The following is a 22,418-nucleotide window of genomic DNA, read 5'->3' as shown; positions in this document are numbered from 1 at the left end:
TTTGATAATATAATGGCTTCACCTGCAAGCACACAGGGGGACCAAAAACAAGTCGAATTGAACAATGCATCCCATATTATGTAAAACTGTGCCATAAGAATTCAAGCATAAACATTTACTGTGTAATTTCTTCTATGCCACAGCAAATGTTATTACTACAACTTTATACCTTTTCTATTGCTATGTAATGGAAATTTTTAATAGAAACAAACATAAATACTAACGGGTTACATCTGATTTCCGGTTTTCGATTTCCCAAGCAGCAGAGACGTATTCAGATATCACTACCTAGAAGGTCAATTACAGATTCATTCATCAGTTGATGTTTATACTTGACGTTAAACCGTCCTTGGCTAAATGCCTGTAATTAACAGTGACGTTACTTCATTGCCGATAACACCAATAAGCATAGACAAGTTACAAACTTACAATAAACTATGACTTCCACTTCATATCAAACTTGCAGATTGCAAGGCGTCTGGCAATGAGCACAGCAAAACTTGTTTGGTACTCACATTGTCGAAGCTTTAGCAAAACTTGAAAATCTGGAGAACTCATTTTCTAGGAGAGCCTGCGGATTCCCTTGTTCAACCTACACAGGAGCACAGAACAAAGTAAAATTATGTTTCTAGACTCAAGTAGGCAATGAAGGTAAATAGAGCTTCAGCCAGCCGACTACTGCAACGGTAGATGACGCCTCGAGGAATATGATGAGATTGACATTCAATTAGCATTTTGTTAAAACTAATTTTAAAATTGGTGATGTGGCCTACATCTAGCAAGGAATAATCAAATGGTGAAAAGGGTATTAAGTCATGTGTCCAGAAAGTTCACAACTTAATTGTGGATTCTATTCCAATATTAAATGAACTGGTGTTGCGCATTGAATTGTGGATTCTCGCCCAACATTAAACGAAGGAACCGGTGTTGTGCATTGAATTGTGGGTTCATGTTACTGTTGTGTAAATTGGTTTAAGGATCATGAGTGTTCAGAGTATGACTAAACACTTGTCGAACAAGACTCTGTGTAAGTCATGAAAATAGCAAGATGGAAGACACAATAAGGGATGCATTCACTATAAACAACTTTATTTCGTGACTGAAATAATAGACGTCAACTAGTAACCATTAAAATATGACTGCGGGCAAACACATACGCACATATACACAAAGATAAGAATGTGACATACCAGCATACCATGGTCAAGGACCAGGACGTTGTCCATATTCAGGACAGTGGAAATACGGTGAGCAATTGTAATAACTGTCATTCCTCTGCATTCACTGGATATGGTTTTTTGTAATATGGATGCTGTTTGAGTGTCCACATTAGCGGTGCATTCATCCAAACACAGGACCTGAAAATTTAACATTATTAGCCTTTATATGTGATGTACACTTGATTATTTCAAATCTAAGGTAAAAATAAGTCATTAATCAATTAAAATTGTAACTAATGAATCATGACCCTTCCTTTCACTTTGCATCAAGAAACTTATAGAAGTGGCTTTTACACTGTCACTGCAATTTACCTTATGTGCATTTCATTGTGCTGTTCCTGAAGTGTTTCGCACTGTCCACCAGCCAAATTAACAAAAAAGGGTCATCTTACAAGTCTTACCTTTGAAGACTTGAGAAGTGCACGTGCAAGGCAAAGAAGTTGCCGTTGCCCAACAGAAAACGACATCCTAGATTCCTTTAGGTGAATATCTAGCCCCCCTGCTGTTTCTACTTCCTCCTTAACATGGCATCTCTCCAAAGCCTTCCAAATATTTATATCATCACACAGCCGGAACGGATCAAGGTTGTCCCTACAAATTTTGAACAAAGGGCGTGCAAACTGACTAATTGTAGAGAGTAATTTATGTGATCAAAAAGTTAACGTCACGTGACTATATCATAAACCAAAATACACCACAACCATAATGACGTATCAATTGAGTACCTCAATGATCCTTCAAATAAAAATGGAGTCTGAGGAACAACAGAGAAATGTGCACGAAGATCCCTGATAGGAGCATTAACTATGTTTATGGCATCCACAAGAATGCATCCTGTACATATTGGTGTGAGGCGGAAAAGGGCATTCAATACACTAGATTTTCCAGCTCCTGTCCTTCCAATGATACCGACCTGATTAACAATCAAGAAGAAATTTAAATGAGAAATCCAGCCAAAAAAACCTTTAGCATGAGACTGAGCATATGACCAACCTGCATCCCTCCTTCAATAGTAAAACTAACATCACGAAGTGCAGCTGGTAAAGACGGCTTATATCTCAAGGTGACATTGTGGAATTCAACCTGTCCTTGATAAGGCCAACTGGGATGTAAGGGTTGGAATCCATCCATTTCTTCTTGCGGAACATCCATATACTGTAAAGTGTAAAATCAGGTATAAGTAATTTGTCAGAATCAATTTAAGACATATATCCTTCTTTGTACCTCAAGAGCTCTTTCAACAGAAACCATTTCCTTCTCTGTTTCAGTGAAACTTGTCAAAAAGCTTCCCAGTAAAGAGACAACTGGAGCTGCATAAGACAGAGCCAATCCTACCTATAAAAGAATGCACATTCTTTAACACTATTTACTTTGACAATACATGCAAATTAGATAAAAGACTTCCAACTTTAACTCAACTCTCAAAAATAAAAATTCAAGTGTAAAAGGTAGAAGTTATAGATAGATGAAGGTCTAGAGAGCTTACCAACCCTGGAGTACTGAAATTGATTGGTAAACTTCCACGAGATCCAATAACAGCCATGATAGCAATAAACGAGATGATAAATGCAGCTAACAACTGCAAGAAATGCAAATCCAGAATGTTAGAGCGGCTAACTTTTTCTGGTTTCCCATAGTTCCCCAGAACTTGAACTGTTAGGAAGTCGGCTCTAAGGAATAAAAGTTAAATTGGAAGGTTTCAATTACAGGATTAAAACCTTATAATCACCATTGTAATACTAGGATAAAACTTGTTGACATTGCCGCAATTTCCAAAAGATTAAGCTGTTAGGATGTGGGCCTATACTGTACAACCTTTTCTCCTAAACTGTAAAACTTTTGCATGAAACTCTGATTCTAACCAGACAATGTGAAGCCTTAAGTCCTGATAATATAATCTTACAGGTAAGAAAACTTCTGTTTCGAAAGTTCACTTCACAGCTTAAATTGTATCCCATATACTTCAGATTTTGTTGTTCTAATGATGAATAAAGCTCCAGACTGCATATGTATAGTAATAACCAAAGTTACGTAAAATGGTGGTTTCAAATTACTGAGATGTACCTGAAGACGAAGGGAAAGCCACAAACTTGCTGTTAACTCTGTGTATGAAGTTTGTTGATACAATTTGACCTGGTCAGTGAATCTGCCGAAAAAGAGGTCCTGTCCATTACCGGAACTGATTGAGTGCAATATCTCTATGAATTTTACTATACGCACAAATTATCACCATGACCAACAAGAATAAAATAACAAAAAAGTAAAGTTGGTAGTTACAATAGTATGAATCAAAATGAAAGAACAAACAACAGAAAGGTTGATTCATTCAAGCTTCTAAGTTTCATCACTCTGATGGTAACCATAGTTTTAATGATACAAAAAAGTACTTTCTGTTCAGTTTAGTTGGGCTTTGTTTTTTGTTTGGTTGGAGCGATCATAATGGACTTCTTGTACATCTTTTGTTCTACCAAATAAAATTCTTAAATAAATGATACTAAGCTATGAATCCAAGAAGTAAGAACACAATAATACTAAAATGGCCTAATTCTTGTGCACCTTATTCCGTTCTTCTAACTATACCCATTATGAGCCGTCTCAACATTTTATTTTTCCTAGGCAGTCCCACAATTTTTAGGTTTTACCACTGAGGAACTACTTACAAGAAGTGGTACGCTTTGTCCACTAACAACAACAACAAAGCCTTATCCCACTAAGTGAGGTCGGTTAAATTATGTTCAAAACTTATCATCATGATCTGTCTCAACATTGCCTATTAAGTATGTTCAAAATTTATCATCATGATCCATGCTCTTCTTTAACCTACGACAGGACAAACAAAATTACTTGTTTTGTTTTTTACAGAACTGGATAATGACAGCTATACCCTACTGATATTTTTCACACATTGTCAATGAGACCAGTGCAACTAGGAGAAAAAGACGCTACTACAGATGATAAGTATTCCCAATATACACCCATATCAAAGGGGGAATAGGACACTTAAACTAGCAGTAATTTCCAAACTTAGTTCACCATTCGAGCGCCAAGGTACAACTTTTACCTGCAGAAAAAGGACGAAACATATATTTTTCAACATTTTGGGAATTTTGAACTGCATGCTAAATTTAAGGCACATACAACTTATTCAGCATACAAAATGTTCACCTAGTTTCAACAACCCTAATTTCAGCACCTAATATTCTTGCACTTTAAAATTAATCAGATTTACAGTGGTGTTGGTGCATCTTTGTTAAGGCATGTCCGTCTATGCTTGTTAAAGGAATGCATTTTCCTTTCCTTCGAGAGATTATACATTCTACTGCATGATGTCATAAGATAAATACTGGTATTTTCTCTTGGCAGTCAATTTTTTATTTTTTACAAATATCTACCTCAGAATTGAATGCCCGTATGGTTGATGATCCATCAAGTGTCTCCGAGAAGGATGTATAGATGGGAGATCGAGAAACACTGTCTAGCCTTCGCAATTCCCGTGAAGTTGATCTGTAGAAGCACTGTATAATATTTCACCAATGAGATTATTCTTTTTCTTTAATAAAATAAAAAATTCCAACCAACGTCAATACCATATGAAATGTAATATGCCCTATTCTTATAGATCAAATTACATTCTATTTGGATGGAAATATTTTATTTAATTAAAAAAATGAAAATATTGTACTTCATTTGGTTGACATGAAGGGAGAAAAAGAAAAATTTCTTACAAGAGTTAATTTCCATACCCTTAAAAAGGGGGAAACAATTGTTCCACCATCCATGGTAAATTAATGTAAAATTAAATTTATGTCCCTACCTACAGATGCCCTGTCACATAGAACATTACACTTCACATGAATTCAATTTCCCCCACCTAAATAATTTTGTAGGCACTGATGTTTCATACATTAATTAAATGTTCCTGAGGTTCTCAGTGGATTGAAAAGTTTACACCTGAATCCTGGCTCAGATGATTAAATGAATTAAAGGGTATGAAGAATACCTGAAGTTGGTTGTAGATGTAGCAGAACGGGAATAGCAAAAGCAAGAAGAAGACCTAAAGACATACATAAACCTTTAAAACAACATTTCAATGATGAGGATGGCCAAAGTATGGAATTCCAGAAGAATGTCTCACAAAAGTAGCTTCGGATACCTGAACATATGACAAAACTATTGCAATGCCCAGCAGGCCAACAAAATTGGCTAGGAGAATGTTAAGAATGAAGGGAAGAGAATCATCAATTGTATATAGATCTGAAGAAAACCTACAAAAAAAATAAAATAAAATAAAATAAAAGATAGATGTGTCATATAATAGATTATAGTTGATGAAACTATAAAAATATAGGGAAGAATTCTTATAAAACCTGTTTAGTATTCTTCCACCTGGTGTCTGATCGAAAAATTGCACAGGTGCATTGATAATCCTTTTCAGCAGTGTATCGTGCACCTTAACAGCAGCTCGTAAGCCACCAAATGCGAATGAGAAGGCCCTCACTAGTGTGAGAATTGAATTTACAATGCAAAAGATGCAAAGTATAATCTGCACTAGTCCAACAAAAACAATAAACATCTTAATAAGAAATTGTAGGCATTTTCTTTTGCCATTGTTTGCAAAATGTTCATAATAATAATAATAATAATAAAAGTTGACCTTACAACATTACGCTGTCTATAAGCTAATTTCACAATTTCAGGAAAAAAATATTAAAAGAGTTATATGCTTTATGGATTGCAGTACAGTATAAATCATATAACGACCTATCTATCTATATTAACATGAAAAAACTTGATATCTTGACCATCTGATGATCCAATTCTAAATACAGAATTGGGAGCTGCCATACAGTAAACCTTTGGCAAAAACCTTCTAATGTTGTTTTCCTGGAAGCTTCTATCATTTGAATAAGAGAACCAGAATCCAACCTATCCTTTCAATTTGCCAAGTTAGAGAAAAAATGGAAAATCATGGCATAGTATGGAAAACTGGGGAAGTTGTTTACCAGATAAAAGGATGTGGAATATTCTTTCTGACCTCTTCCTGTTGCATCAACCCAATTTGACAGCCACAGATCATTCCCATTACGAGAAGCTTGCATTAAGACTGCTGAGAGGCATATTAAAACTGAAATCAACCAACCAGAAAATGTGGCATATTTCCTGCAATAATGATTAATATTAGTTAATGTTAACCCTAAAAGATTGATATTGGAAACCCAAACAATATCCACATCCACTACAAGATTTTTGTAATCTCTTACATGAAGTGAAATACTAAATCTTCAAATATAATAACTAAGAAATCATTAGAAAAATCAAGAGAATAAATAATGATTTTCAATTAAATGTAGTGTGAAATTGTAAACTTTTTTTTTACTCACTTGTAGATGGTAAGCTCTACTCTGCCCTCTTTTCGCACCTCAACTTCAATAATCTCTTGTGTTCCGTCTGAAGCAGGCACAGTTTCTTTTTCTAGGATGAGAGTTTGTTGGCTTTCCATAAGAGTATCTTTGACATTGGACTCTTGTCTTTCATTTTGTAAACAAGTATCAAATTCATTCAGTGGAGAGAATGCTGAATACGAAGAAACTGGCAAATCAGCTGAGCTTCCAACCCATTTCACATGTCCCTTGTCCATGACAACTATTCTATCAGCAGAAGATATTGCCTGTGCAGTAATTGAAAATAAATTGAATCATTATCCAAGGAACTCCTCAGCAAAATTATACGATGAACACCTGAACGGTTTTCTATGCCCTGAAATAGCTTTATAGTGTCTTAAAAAGCAGAAGAATAATGTGACAATAACAAGTTCACCTACTGAAACAAAATATATCTTCATAATAACTAGAAGAGTAAGACAAGCAATCATGTATCAAAAGTCATGAACTTACTGATGCAGGCAAGACGAGAACAAACAAATCATATCAAAATCAAAGTCAATGCAAGGAGGTTCATACATAAAAAAAAAAAAAATTATAACAACTAGTGTCTTGATGATCTGCTCAGCTCAGTATAACTAAAAAGCTCTGGCGAAACAGAGATAACCTGAACATTATGGGTACAAAGTACACGAGTTTGCTGGTTCATAAGTGGACCCAAAATGGCTTTATATAAAATACACTGAGCAACTTGTGCATCAACTGCACTAAGGACGTCATCAAGAATAAACATATCAGAGCCATTATAAATAGCCCTGCAATCACACCAAGTTACAAATTTAATCAGACTCAAGGAAACAAAAAATAGAAGAATACTGTTGGTGAGAGAGAGAGAGAGAGAGAGAGAGAGAGAGAGAGAGAGAGAGAGATGTAACCTTGCCAAAGCAATTCTAGCTCTCTGTCCACCTGACAAATTGATTCCTTTTTCTCCAATGTAAGCCATGTCACCTCCAACCATTAATGAAATATCGAGGTTTAGCGCACTTGCCTCTAAAGTGTCAGAGTATCTACAAACAAAAAAATTCACAATAAGAAAAAATAATATTTTGTACATGTAGAAGGGCCCTTTTTCTTTGAGAGGCCAAAAACATTAATTCTGTAAAGAGACCCCAAAATAAATAAATAAATCTATTCAAATGATATTTTATTTCTTGAAAAGAAGAAGCTAATTGAGACATCATACACAACAAAACTCAAAATTTTGGAATTACTAGCCTTTGGGAGGCTTGAAATTTTCAAAATGTATCGCGGACTTATTTGACATGACTTACGTCATAAGCCTAATATGCTACAAAAGAAACCCAATTTTTGTTGGCACCCTAGGCCCCAAAATATACAGGGTCAGCCCTTTTCTTAATTTAATAATGATTTAGAAATGAGCCCCTCGAATTGGGAGTGGCTCAGGCAGGCCTGACATGCATCTATGATCTCTTTGTAACTGGCCTCATAGTTTCATACACAGGAGCAGGATATTAGTTGTGTTTCCAATAGAATTTGCATATTCAAGACACGAAATAAATTTTAAATGAAAATTTAGATTTGAACAGTGTAACATAGAGGAAGGGGCAGGGGAAGGAAGATATTAATATTATACAATTTTAGCTTTGGAAAATGAACCGCACCTTCTGGGATCATAATGCTTTCCAAACAGTATGTTATCACGTATTGTTCCAGATAGAATCCAGGGGACCTACCATTCCAAAAAGCAAGCTTGAGATAATATATTTTACAAGAGTGTTAAGTACAGCAACCACTCTATAACTAATAAACAAACCTGTGGTACATATGCTATAGAACCACAGGAATACACTGATCCATGAACAAGTTGCATCTCCCCCAAAATTGAACTCAACAAAGATGATTTACCAGAACCGACCTGAGAATTCAATGAACAGACTGAATAGTAAAGCAGCAGATGTCAAATTAATTCTTCACAAAAAATATTCATATCCAATAGTCTAGTAGTAAATCAAAATTCATATATCTAGGTACAAAAGTAACAGTAGGGTAAAAATATGACAACTGACAGATACAGGATAACAATACTTCACCCTCCTAAACACTAACTTGTATTTCAGACCCTATTTGACATAAATTATCAAGATTTCATTTATTGATTAATCAGGACATCTTTTATATAGCTACGAGGTTTGAGGTTTTACACGGCCTTTGTAGATATCTACTGTTACCAGAAGTATAAGTAACTGTTTAAAGTGTCTCATTTATATAACATCAAATCAATGAAAGTGCACCAACTTCCAGAGGAATATACTGGCTAAATTAATTCCCATTCATAAACATTAAACAATTTAACAAATAAGCTGACCATCTTCAGTTGTACAATCAATATTACAGACAAACCGTACTGGATATGAAGTGATAATGAGCAAATTTAAATCTTTTCCCACATATCTGACCTCTCCAATTACTGCAACAAAGGAACCCTTCGGAATAGCAAGAGTAACATGATTCAGAACCAAATTCAATTGCTCTTCATCGCTGCTTGACCAAGAACAGCAGGAATCATGGAACACAACAGCCTTATCTTCATGAGTAAACTCAGATTGGTCATTTGAAATATATGATGAAGCAGAACCAGCTGTCTTCTCTAGTTTGGATTTGTGCTCAGAGCAAGACAGAAATCTGGTCAACCGCTTGATAGATATGATGGCCTGGGATAGAGTAAGAGAATGACGCATTTCAACCAATAATTACAAAAGTACAAGAAATGCTTTACACCAAGACCCACGGAACAAGGAAAACTTACATCAATTAATCCATTAATGACCCATGGAAATGAATTTAGAGGGGATATCAAATTATTAAACAACGCAAGACAGGTGAAGACCTGCATTTGAGATTCATAGAGAGGTCAACTTTTCTTGAAAATTACAGCAATGCTATTAGGAAGTGCCTATGTAAACTAAAATCACAGGAAACAGTTAGTACCGTTGCAGCATCAAGTTGATGTCCCATCAATGTGAAAAGCCCAAATGTGAACAGAGAAAAAAGAGTTGGTGTTGTAGCCCAAAAAAATACACACCAGGCATCCAAGTACTTCCGTGTCTAGAAAATGTGAATAAATGAAGCATTATTCTATCCTGTTAACTGTTAACTCAAGCAAGGGAAGATAAGATATCTGTATCAATTGCTTGTTCTTGGGTATGCTAATAACAGAAGTAGAGCCTTACAGTTAAGTGCATAACTTCTAATGATCTCGTCTCCATCAACCAGCTAGAAAACAGAAGCTCCCACCCATACATCTTCAAAGTGCGGATATATTTCAAAAGTTCTCCTGTCCTCCTTATCCTGCATAGACCATGTTACTGAATGAAAATATTGATTACTGAGAAAACATGACATCACTGTACATCTTGTTTTGTTGATTCTGTACTTACTAATACTATAAAAAAAAATAAAAAAAAAATAAAAAACTATTACTGAAAGAAAAAATTAAATCTTTAGGGCGGATAATTATCACCAGTATATAGACATGAAATAAAAAATAAATAAATAACTGCTGGACAAAAGCAATTGAAATGAGCAGAGTAATAATTTTGAATAGAGAGCTATGTCACCTCATGATGGAAAATAACTTTTGGATCTAAATAAACTTTAATCGAGACCATCATCATTTTTGGAATCTCCTAAATTCCCAGAGTAGAATACCCTCTACAGGAATATGTTTTAAGCAATTACATGGTTTTAGCTCAGTTATTTTGGGTTGTGTTTCCAATATTATACAAAGCCCGAGTGTGGAAGCAGAAAATTTTATCATTTAAATCTTAGCTGTCCACATAGGTATACTTATCCTCCTTTATCATTTCAATCTTAGCTGTCCAAATTATTATCTTAAGGAATGTGACTGATTAGTATCATAACAAATGTACAATGTCCAGATCATGGAAAATCTGTACCAAACAGAGGAATTCTTAGCCAGAATATAAATATCGGTTGACACTTTGTAAACTGAAACCAGGTTTAAAATTCAAACTCTTAATTCCTTAGCACTAAATGGAGCTATTTCAAACAGATACAGAACTCTCTCAAATTTCACGAATTCCCAGATGGAAAAGTTGGTGAATAAGTTGTTCAACTTAATGCACTGATGTTTAGAGGGTTAAGGCACCATCATGCATTATTTAGTGAATGTAACCTAATTCAGAACCGAACAAGATTAAATGCAATGCTCTTATTGAGTTCTGTTAGCTGATATGCATAGTTCTTCTTATTGGCTTAACCTTGGAGATAAATAGTAACCAAATTTGGCGTCAGAATTAGGTTATTTTCAGATGCTTATAGTTGAAGTATATACAGTTCCACATCATTTTTGTGTCTCACAACACAATCAGTTCCAGCACTACACATGACAGGGAGCATTAGTATTCCTTTTCCTTTTGTCAGGATTGAAATACATTGTTGTCAGCTTAAGCTTTCAAGATCAACTGCAATACTAATATGCTTTCTATGGATGCAATCACTATGTTCAGGCCAAGTGTAAAAAGTAAGGTAAAAAAGTACATATACCTCTCATCCTTCTGCTGCATCATTTTCATTGTAGCACTTGCAATCAATGTAGATATCCATTTATTCACTACAAGAAAAGATACAGAGTTTCAATCAGCACAATATATATGTGTGTGTATATATATTCCCAAGTTCTCAACTTGACACACTCAATCTCACAAGTCACAGTACACCCACCCTCCATTTATGGGTGAGGACGATTAATTAAACCACAGTATCAAAGACATAACAAGCCTAAGCTCAAATATCCTATTTGAATATGATTGCAAACAATGCCCAAAGTGATCCATACAACCAACTCTTTACAAATTTCTAAGTAACTATTTGTATTGCACTTTTTTACTTTTTTATGGAAAACTGAAATTGAATTTTCAGAAAATGTCATAAATGTTTGCAACATATTCACATCTTATAATAAATTTAATTAAATAAAATAAAAACTAGAACAAGTATGATCTGCTTTTCTTAAACTCCATGTAAAAAATAGGATACTGAGAGGTACCTGGTATCAATGCGATGGTAATTGCAACACCAGAAACAAATGCAAACTTGACTTGTGTATACAGAAGGAACAAAGCCACCCCAATTTGTAATGGCAAGCTGAAACATTCATGAGAATGGATAAGAAAACCATATGCTGAAGATCGCAACACTGATGCACTTAATGTGAGATGACAGTTAATGCACGAGGATAGAGAGAGAGGTGAGAGACACATGGAGAGTTTTCTCTTATTGTCTTTAAATTTTTCTAGATACTATTATACCCTTATTATATTAGTTTCTTTTTCTTTTTATTTAATGTAAACAAGGGCATGAGTAGAAGTTTGTAAAATGTGGTTGACAAGGTGAGTTCTCTTAAATCACAGTATAGCTTTACTCTAAATTCAACATTAGAAACTATGGAAAGTATGAAATAAACATGTTCTTTGATGCAAAGCAAAACCATTACCTCCACATATCATGGAAACTGTTACACAAGTTGACAGTACGATCAGAATCTACAGCCATGAATGTCTGGATTTCTCCCTCAGTAAATTTTGATCGTTCTGCTAGATTGATACTTAAGCACTGGCGAAAAAGAACAAACTTAAGACACAGCAACGGGAGTTTTTTACAGAAGATCAAATGCCTAATCAGTAAAAGCAGAGGAAAAAAGAAAAACCCACAGATGCATGCACATCAACTTTGCAAGATAACTATTTACTTCGAAGTTGCAATAATCCCAGAGTTCCAATAATACTAGTTGCAAAATCCTTCATCACCAAGACCAGAATAATATAACAAATAAATAAATGAAACCAAAAACTGTATTTTAAATTACTCAAAAGTGCAACAAGAAGGCATATATGACATAACCATGAAAAAAGTTTGGAATTTTTAGAAATGTAACATTTCGTAGAAATCCCAAACAAATCCTACATAACAATGTCCTCAGGGTCATCCACAAAAAGATTATGTAATAGACAATAAGTTATTTTAAATCGTATGTTACGATAAAATGGATATAGAAAAGATATACCTTCTGATAGATAATAGTAATGATACTAGATCGTAACTTTAACTTCAGTCTTGAAAGATGAAAGGTATATTGCGTATCCAAAACTGATCTGCAAAATTGGCAAATTTCTTCAATAAAGTTCTGTTAAATTAAGCATTGTTTTTTACGTTTACAGAAAATTAAGTACAGATTTGATATTATAAAAAATAAAATCGGAAAGGACCAGAAATAAAAGGCTCCTTTGTTGACGTTCAATCACAAATTTCAGAATATAAAACTTGGAGGAAAAAAAAAAAAAAACAATTTAACAGGAAACAGCATGATGTTTATCGCTTTATTGGCATATAACCCCAAAGGACAAAATAGGCATTCAATAATAGTTGACTGTGCATAACCTAAGCTTTAAAGAAATATACCAACACTCTCTTGGACCCACAACAATAATGAAAAAATAAATAAAACCAGCCTCGTCCATAGATGGACAAATAACGGTATCCCATATGTTAAAATGACCCTTCTAGTTACCCATGTTTAAAACAGAAACTGGATGTACCACACTTAGTGTGGCCAATGGTTGTGAAATGCATTAACTGAGATAGACTTACTTGACAAACCTAAATAAAAGAATCGTAATGAATGTGTTTCTTTAGATTCAGAGGGCACACAACAGATAGATATTTATATGTAAAAAGTAACTGTAACAATGCTTAAAAATGAGAGACAAAAGAGGGGGGTGGAGATGGGGTAGAGAGGATGAGAGAAGACCATCTGATAAAAATACTAATATTGTCATTAAAGTTCAACAATTAGAATAGTTACTTCAAAATAGATACAAGGCCCAAGCATATTGCAAGAACATAGCCATCAATATTCTTCGAACCTGGCAAAAGAAACAGAACAGTGACAAATTTCGTGAGTAGGCCATTAGTAATTTCACAATGAAGACATTAGTAAGTAACAATCAAGGAAACAATAAGGCCATCACATGCTAGCTTAAATGATAATTCCATGAACTAAGAAATACAATTGAATGTAAAAATCAAGAACTGCATTGATAAGATGTGCAGTGACAGAAAGGTCATCAAATGAAAAATTTGATGGTGGCACTCTTAGAGGTCTTCTTTTGCCCTTTTTAACAAATTGAGGCCTTTTCTTACTATGTTGGATAACAGATAAATTGTTACTACAGCTTTTGCTGATTTTGAGAACTAGTATTTTTGCAGAAGATTATAATTAGTATGATTATAGAAACAGATGTAAGCGCTCTACAGATGCTCTGGACCCTACTAGGGAGTAGCTCCTAGTCCTACACAATAGAACTGGCACTAAAGACAAACAAGGAATACTCATAAAATCCATTGTAGCACCCCAACCTAAAATACTGTGATTTGGATAAGTGATAGGTTGATCTACCACATTTAAATAAGCAAGACTAGTTTTCTGTAGTACTGTGAAAATCCACTACACCTACAAAGTATTTTCCAGAAAGAAAAAAAAAAACCAACGAAGTGATGGCATCAATGACAATGTTAAGGAAACCATCAGTTTCCACTAAACCTTGTTGAAGGAAGCGAATCAGTTTATTGAGAAGGAGTGGTCCCGCAAAACCAACACAGTCATTAAGTACCTGAAAAAGTTAAATTGTCATATTTTTGTCTCCCAATTTATAGTTAAGTTATTAAATTATCTTTGCTACACGGACTAAATAAAGAAATTTTTCTTAAGCTCAGCCAAAACAAACAATAAATTAAAGTCGTCGGCGAATTAGAAAAAAAAACTTCACAATTATAAGTTTTATATGAAGACACTTCAAGGGCTCAATTAAAGGGAAAACAAAACCTCATTTAACCACTCATCATTCTCTGATTAATTCTTTAAATTTGAAACTCCTTTGATGTTCTTCTCTCATTACAAGTGAGTAGGGTTTTTTGTTTATAAAGTCTAGTGTTTGAAGTGTTTTCCTCAGGCATAATGATATCAAGGGCTTATATGTGAAAAGCCATAAAATCTTAGATAGGAAACCGTAATTTATTAATAATCAATTTAGTGACCAGAAAGCTACATGCAGAAGAACTGATCCTATCAAAAATTGATGCATCAACCTATACCCGAATTCAGACATTCCTGCAAACCATATTCCAAAGAGAATTGTCAAATTTAAGAAGTTCCACTGACATACTTCTATCCCCTGGTAAAAACAAATTTATCAAGAAAAAACGAATTGGAGTTCTAATGTTCGTGAAAACTGAGTATATAGCACATACTACATAGAACTGGAGGAGTTAATACTTTGATAAATTCTCATTTCCAATCAATGTATTAAAAGCGTGAGGCATGGGTGAGGCGTCCGAGGGGAAGCCCAGCCTAGGCATGAGGCATGAGGCGAAGCCTCACGGAACCTAAAATTTAAATATATATTATATGTAAGTATATTTATAGCAATATAATACTTTGTAAAAACAAATAAACTATAACTAAATCAAAGATAATATCATCTTCTTTATTACTAAGTCTAGTTGTACTTGGAAAATATGTCATATAGTCTCAAAATGTTATAATTATTTATTTTATTGTAAGCAATTATAGAGAACTTCAAGGAAAATAAGGATGAATGGTCACAATTATAGGAAAATTTCAAGCAAAATAAAGGCTTAATGTTGCAATTATAAGTAATTTAAAAGGAAATAAAGGCTGAGTAAAGTAGTTATAGGGTATTTAAAATGATATAAAGCAATAATTATGGGAATTTAAGGAAAATAAAGGGTTGAGTGAAGTATTTATAGGGTATTTAAAATGAAATAAATGGGGTGGAGTATTTATAAGGTATTTAAAATGAAATAAATGGCGAAAATAAAGAGTTGAGTGGAGTATTTATAGGGTATTTAAAGACAAAAATTAAAAAACAAACTCAGCCTAAAAAACCCTAGCCGCTGTCTTCATCTCCATCTCCTTCGCTAGTTTCTTGGTCTGCAACTAAAAGAAATCCAGATTTCTCCAACCTAAAAAAGAAAAAGGGACGCCAAGTTGATGCCTCAGGCGCCTAGGCGCGCCCCAACGAGCCTAGGTGAGTATTTCGCCCACTCCACAAAACAAAGGCAAAAATGGTGAAGCCCCACCTCCAAGGTCGCCTAGTTGCACCCCGAGGCGAGTTTTTTAAAACACTGTTTCCAATAGAACTCAAAATTCCCATAAGACTAATGCCATGCGAACTTTGTGAAGCATATAAGTCGTACACTGAGAAAATGATTATACTGTTCAAATGGCTCCCCAATATGCTTTTACAATGCAAGTCTTCTGTTTCACTTCCTTATTCATACCATAAGAACCAATTTCCAGAAACCCTGTAATTTAACTGCAGACATTATGTGGTTTCGGATGCAGACCTTTAATTTTCACCATCACTTAAACTGTTAAACAAAAGTATGAAGGAGAAATAAGTACGAAAATGATTTTACAAGTGACAAGCTGTGAAGGCACATTTACTAAGAAAATAATTTCTAAGTAAAGCATTTTTTGTGAAATAGCTTATTACTATTGTTCTATCCCATTTGTTTTATTATGCTGCATTCTCTCTATATAATGCTAAAGAAAAATTAAGATGAACTTAAAGAAGCAGCATATTCTTTAACAGAATTATTTCTAAAATTCATTTGTTTCTACATTTAATAATACTTTGAACTTTGAAGTACACAGTACGAAAACCATTAGCAGAACATAAGTACCTTCAACAAGCCCAAACGAATGTATGGCCATCCATATGCACAACATATTGCCCTAAACAGTGATGGATCAGGGGAACTGCTCTGTTGGGATTGCCAACAGCCAAACAATGTGTCATGACAGGAACAGGGATTCATATCAGAAGGAAGGTGAAGCAAATCCTCAAAATCAAGCTGCTTTGTGACACCATGATTCATCACAGAAGTGATAGATCTAAATGTCAAAAGATCGAAATAGCCCTGAGTGTTTCCCTTTGACAATCAGTACAAGATTGTAAGTATGAGCTAACCAACTTTATTGGAAAAGAAGACCAATAACAAACAGCATAGAAGAGGAGGTATCCCCTTACTCAGCTATCAACTCATAGAAGTAAGCATTAATCAAGATTCAAGAATACATATACTTAATGAATTAGTGCTTGGAGCATGTCAGCATCTACATTTGTACTTAACTGTAATGTAAAGTGGAACATGACAGCACCGTAGGAAGCCAAAGGGTAAAATCAGATCCTTACATTTGCAGACTAAGTCAAGAAAGTTATGGAATATAAGGGATAACATTAGGGGGTGGGGGGAAACCTTTCTGAAATGCCTAAAGATCACCATAAAGATGACTTATAAAATATACAAAAGAAATCATATTATAACAGACATACAAATTCCCAATTCTCATTAATTTCCAAGATGATTTTTCAATAAAAAACACAGAACTTGTTAATAAAGATGGAAGAAATCCAGAAGTAGGATGACGAAAAACCCACGAGAGATAAAGACAATATTTCATGTTTAGAAAAATACAATGAAGCATATAAGAGTTTCCAGAAAAGATGTAGAGTTACTAGTATCTTTTTTTTGGTAACACTAGTCCTACTAGTATCTCTTACACACCACTTGTTAGTTGTAGAGTAAATTTACCCAACAATAAAAGGATGGCACTATCACACAATTATATGTAATTGCACAGGAAAAGTAGCATGACAGCATGTAACTTACAGAATCATTAAGGCTGCCTTCCTCAACATCTGTGTCAGCTGAAAGTAGTGAATCTTCAAGTGTACTGCAATATATGCAAGCAGGCAGGACAATTAATGGGTTTGGGTTTGGATAGTTCAAGGAAATGTGACAGGGATGGAAAGTTAAATCTAGATGGACACATTATCAGTAAACATCCTAGTGATTTGTGAAATAACATGCCCATTGCAATCTAGATTGAATTTCGAATATGGCATATTTGTAATTATAACTTTTCAGACATTATATGGGTTCTCTAGATGGTAGTATATTCGAAGATTGCAAAGTGGCAGATGTGGAAGAGTTGTGAGGTACAGTATTTTTTGGATCATCTCTTTGAGCTTCTGTTTCTAATGTCTTAATGGGCACTAATGTGTCTGTCATCTTGTTAAACTCAAAGGCAGCTATCAGTTACTTTTTTTTTTTCTTTCGTTCTTTCTAGTTTTGAGGAGATCTATTTCAGTTTTCTTTAGTTTGATATGTACTATAGACATGGAATTGTTGTCCATTACTTGAACGGTTTGATTTTATGCAATTATGGTTAATAAAAGTATTTTCTTTTTTAAAAACAATAAAGTAGGGTAATCGAAATGTGTAGAGAGAGAGAAAGAGAGAGCAAGAGAGAGAGAGAGTTGGAGACACCTCAATGAAAGGAAACTTGCAAGTTTTACTTTCCAATACACACTAAGTCATACCCTGGGTTGCATTGATGAGTTACTTTTTACAAGGCCTAATCCCTATAATTTCAACTCCACTGGGTTGAACAATGGAGCATTGGGCTATATACACATGGTCTTCTCCAAGGTTAGCATCACTTATGTAATTCAGCCAGTATACTATGAATTGCACACAACACTTTCCATGCAACTGTTATCAGAAAGAAAGGGATTAAAAAAAAAGAGTTAAGTGGCTGACACCTTCTCTTGTAAGATGCCCGCTTTATTCTGATAATGTTAATCGATACACCAAAGATCGTGTCCAATGTAACAGTAACACATAATAAGACCTGTCAGAAAAAAAAAACTTATAAATTATTAATTCCATTTCCTAAAGAATACTAATCCGACACCATTTCTAGAACCCAAGTATAAAATCAACCCCATATAGAAGAACAATCATAACCACTACTCACTTTCTATGTTACTTTATGAGAACTAGTCTGATAGCATAATTAGAATAAAAATGTCTAGTTGATTAACCAACATTTCTTATCAACTTAATCTTAAGTGGTAAAACCTTGGTGAGTTGGGTAGATGATATATTCAAATTACCAATTGAAAAAAATACTGGAAAATTTTCAAGACCAATTCCTTTATATAATCTCTTCTTTAAGGAATTAACTAGCTTTTTATACCCCACCATGGACTGTAATTATAGTAACAGAAAAACCACATTGGCCAACACAAAATGGTAATAATAAACTCCTAGAGAACAAATGTACCTTGAATGGAGGATATGCTGTGAGCAAATGAAGTATTCCCAGAAGAAGTTTTATAATCCACCAGAAACACAAGATCCGGTTGCAGAAAATTTGACAACCATTGAAATACTTTGAGAACAGTATGATAAGTGTCTGCGTATTTTTTAACAATCAATAACTTAGTGAAAAGATGACAAATGATAATGCATTTTTACATGTTACTACAATAAAGAAGAATTCAACAAGAAACCAAATAAATAAATAAATCCTTACCCATGATGCAAATTGAGAACATCTGAAAAACCATTGATGATGTGCGACAAAGATGCCATGAAGCGCTTTCTTCAACAGTAATGCACTGTCTAAAAATGATATGCATACTCCAATGGCAGGAAGAAAGAGCCAGAAAAGCTTTTCCATGAAGTTCATCTGAGTAAAGTTTGTAAAGCCATCAGTATATGATGGGATACTACTCAAAAGCAACATAAAAGCATTGATAACACCATAACACCAATAAACATTAGGTTCAGAACTGACTATGAAAAAAATGCAATAAGTGCACTTTTAATTATCCTTGTTGAGCATGTTATAGAATTCAAGGAAAACCTCCACATAATAACCTTAAAATCAGGCAGTGCCATGCTATAAATTGGAGACTCTTATGGTAATTGCCTTTCCTTAATTTCTTTCCTTTCTCTACATTTTCTTGTGAATAGAAAAAAAATTGAAACTTTAAGGCAGTGTTCTATAGCAATGCACGTAACACCATCATTCCTTTGCATTCTCAATAACCAAGAACGGCATATGTAATATAAAACCCACCCTCCAACTTCTTCTGCCAGTCCGTTGTGTTATTCCGAGCCCAACTATCATACAAACAGTCACTGCATTTGCACCAAAACCTAAAACAGTAGAGACTGTCAAGGACAAACAGTTAATAGTTGAATTAACAGTTTCTTTCTCTTCATATGGAAAAGAAATTCACACTACACACAAAAACCCAAAAGGATATGTGTTTCTGAAACACTTGGAAACTCCATTGACATCCCATACCTGCAGAACATAGCAGCAATTTACAATCAAAATTCAGTTAATTTCACCACTGTGAGAACTGAATTGAACTTCTCCACAAAAATTTCCAGGATTTCGAAAACCCAATGCGCCATTAGTTCTTGGCGCCAAACAGAGAAGACAGAATGAACAGGTAATTAGAAACATCAGCAGCAACAGAAACAGAGACCATTATTGTGTTCATTTATATTCCACAGTATTTTCTTACCTTCCAAATAGAGGACTGCGAAACGGAAAGAAAAGAAAAAAATATATATGCAACTTTATTAAATTCCTAGGTGATAGGGAAAACAAATACGAAAGAAAGAAAAGAAAAAAGAGGAAAATGAAGAGAGAGCGCGTACGGATGGAGAATTAGGGCAAACCAGGTTCATGAAATCCTCCATTTTCTGGATTACAACGTTTCGTTTGCAGGGAAAAGGAGTGAGCGAGCGGTTTCTTCAAGGCGAAAATTTGCTGAGCATCACATACACGCTCATCGCTCACGTTCTTGCTTTTTAGGCTTTTTTATTTGACTTAATTTGAGCTCATAACACTCTTCATAAAAATTTCACTTCTTGTAGCCATTAGGCCCATGAGAGAGAAGAGAATCTGGTGATTTTTTGGTGGTCATTTCTCACTCAAAAAACAACATGGTTGTCTATTCTAATAACTACAGTCGGTTATATGGATTTAGAGCATTATTGAGCTCGGTTTTTGTGACAAGATTCCCATTAACTTCAAGTACTTTATATCTTTTTGGGTAAAGTACAAAAAACTATCTCAATTATTGGGGTCACGACAGTTTCATACCTCATCTTTTAAAATTGACAATGTCATACCCTATCTTACGAATTTGTGACAATGTCATACCTCTATCAATTTTTCTATTAATTTTTCTGTTAAGTACTGACGTAGCTTGATTTGAAGTCCACTTTCTATTAAAAAATCATTAAAATATTATTAAAAACTAAAAAAAAAATTATTTAAAATTATTTAAATATTAAAATAATAATAAAAAGTAAAAAAAAACAAAAAAAAAAAACACCATCAGTTCGTCCCTCCCCCCTCATCTCTCTTCTCCCCATCTTTATTTTCTTACCCCCACCTGCAAACCCAAAAAAAAAATATTTGAAAACCCAACAACCCCCTGCAGAAGAACAAGAAGGAGAAGGAGGAGGAGAAGGAAGAAGAAGAAGTGGAAAAAAAATTCCCTTCGGCACGGAAGAAAAAGAAGGGAGAAGGAGAAGGAGGAAGAAGAAGAAGAGGAAGAAAAAAAAAAAAAAATTTGAAAACCCATCAACACCCCCCTGCGAAAGAAGAAGAAGGAGAAGGAGAAGGAGGAAGAAGAAGAAGAGGAAAAAAAGGAGGAAGGATAAAAATAAAAAATAAAAAAATTTGAAAGCCCATCAAACCTCAAATCCACCACTCTCATCCATTCTCCACATCCTCTTCCGCATCCATCCTCCATCTTCTCTGCGCACCCAAGATCCCGCTGACAGGATCTGGGTTTTTTTTTTTTTTTTTTCTATGTTGCAAGAGGGAGAAGAGTGTGGGTGTTGATGTGAAAATTATGTTGACACACAAATTAAACCCTATTTGTGACAATTGTAGTATATATGCAAGTAAGGATCGTTCTAACCAGGGGTTAACTAGGGATGCTAATCTACTCTAAATTGACTTAGAAACACAAAATTTACTTTAAAACACTTACCTAGACCTATATGACTCAAAACAACTTTAAAAGACTCAAAACAGCCCAAAACACTCAAATAGATTCAAACTAGACTCTAAAAGGTGATTTGGACGAAATTTAACTAATTTAGACTCAAAACACTAATTTGGACAGATTCAAGGACTTTTCTAACTAATCTAACATACTTAATAAAATGGGGAGTTGATTTGGACGAAATTAATTAAAATGGACAGATTGTAACTAGACAGATTAGGCACTAAACTAGATGAATTGAATGGGAAAAATGCTAGTTAGGGGGTTCTTCTCCACACATGCACATATGTAACATAAATTGATTTCCAGATTTTATTCCTTTTAAACCATGAATGACAATGCCCTAAATTAATTGTGAAATGCACAAATTAACTCTCAGATTTTCCTAGTTTCATTGAATTGGATGGAATACGCATTGACAATCAAATTATTCTTATCAAATTCCCTACATGAACTGCATAATAGAGATAAAATCAAAGATCATTAAGCTTTTTGAAAACCATAAGCATTGACTAGGCATTCGTAACTATGAATTGCATGATACTCTTGCCTAGAATTTACTTAATACAATTATGACTAGTGATTTCCACTACTTATGAATATAAGGTCATAACGATTTGGTGAAATTTCCTTATATCCTAACATCAAGTTCATGTATGAAAACTAAGTATGCATCCTTAATCAACACACAAGAACAAGTTCTCAATAAATCAATTAAGTAAATCACATCCACATTTCAAGAAACAAAATCTGGAGGAAATCAATTCATATAAAACATATGCCCATGGCTTTGAATTCACCCC

The 22,418-nt window shown here is 34.3% G+C and overlaps 1 protein-coding gene across 4 annotated transcripts; it reads right to left on the bottom strand.

The window, feature by feature from the left end:
• Nucleotides 1-55: 55 nt before the first annotated feature.
• On the bottom strand, nucleotides 56-20,538 carry LOC103964306 (ABC transporter C family member 13). Of its 4 annotated transcripts, XR_007255467.1 has the most exons (37): nucleotides 20,252-20,536; nucleotides 19,849-19,889; nucleotides 19,659-19,746; nucleotides 19,110-19,265; nucleotides 18,858-18,989; nucleotides 18,334-18,422; nucleotides 17,399-17,462; nucleotides 16,409-16,657; nucleotides 14,244-14,313; nucleotides 13,506-13,566; nucleotides 12,708-12,795; nucleotides 12,138-12,256; nucleotides 11,691-11,788; nucleotides 11,189-11,255; nucleotides 9,853-9,970; nucleotides 9,611-9,727; nucleotides 9,429-9,509; nucleotides 9,079-9,333; nucleotides 8,436-8,537; nucleotides 8,284-8,351; nucleotides 7,537-7,668; nucleotides 7,269-7,416; nucleotides 6,602-6,888; nucleotides 6,224-6,380; nucleotides 5,588-5,763; nucleotides 5,374-5,485; nucleotides 5,221-5,274; nucleotides 4,613-4,735; nucleotides 3,285-3,383; nucleotides 2,707-2,799; nucleotides 2,445-2,555; nucleotides 2,214-2,375; nucleotides 1,946-2,133; nucleotides 1,622-1,811; nucleotides 1,191-1,358; nucleotides 430-592; nucleotides 56-288 (listed from the first exon to the last, which is right to left on the bottom strand). XR_007255467.1 is itself a non-coding variant. In XM_048576736.1 (36 exons), the coding sequence occupies exons 1-36, from the start codon at nucleotides 20,291-20,293 to the stop codon at nucleotides 512-514; spliced, it is 4,386 nt and encodes a 1,461-aa protein (XP_048432693.1). In that variant the 5' UTR covers nucleotides 20,294-20,536; the 3' UTR covers nucleotides 56-511. The 4 variants fall into 4 exon arrangements, 2 of the variants coding, with proteins under 2 accessions (XP_048432693.1, XP_048432694.1); XM_048576736.1 differs by having other exon boundaries at nucleotides 56-592; XM_048576737.1 differs by having other exon boundaries at nucleotides 56-592; nucleotides 16,409-16,645.
• Between the last annotated feature and the right edge of the window lie 1,880 nt (nucleotides 20,539-22,418).

This window comes from the organism of the source record quoted next, unplaced genomic scaffold, assembly GCF_019419815.1.
Source record: "Pyrus x bretschneideri cultivar Hongxiangsu unplaced genomic scaffold, Pyrus_bretschneideri_v1 Contig90, whole genome shotgun sequence".
In the NCBI taxonomy this organism is placed as follows: domain Eukaryota; kingdom Viridiplantae; phylum Streptophyta; class Magnoliopsida; order Rosales; family Rosaceae; genus Pyrus; species Pyrus x bretschneideri.
Note: the sequence above shows the minus strand (reverse complement) of the source record. Positions and strands in the feature narration are given on the sequence as shown.

What these genes read in the sequence shown, in the direction of transcription:
- LOC103964306 (XM_048576736.1), bottom strand. Translation starts at nt 20,293, where the DNA reads ATGGAGGATTTCATGAACCTGGTTTGCCCTAATTCTCCATCC. An exon ending in TCCAAGTGTTTCAGAAACAC is followed by an intron (nt 19,747 to 19,848) that starts ATATCCTTTTGG and finishes GACAGTCTCTAC; the next exon opens with TGTTTTAGGTTTTGGTGCAA. An exon ending in AAGGCAGCCTTAATGATTCT is followed by an intron (nt 16,658 to 17,398) that starts GTAAGTTACATG and finishes TGATTGTCAAAG; the next exon opens with GGAAACACTCAGGGCTATTT.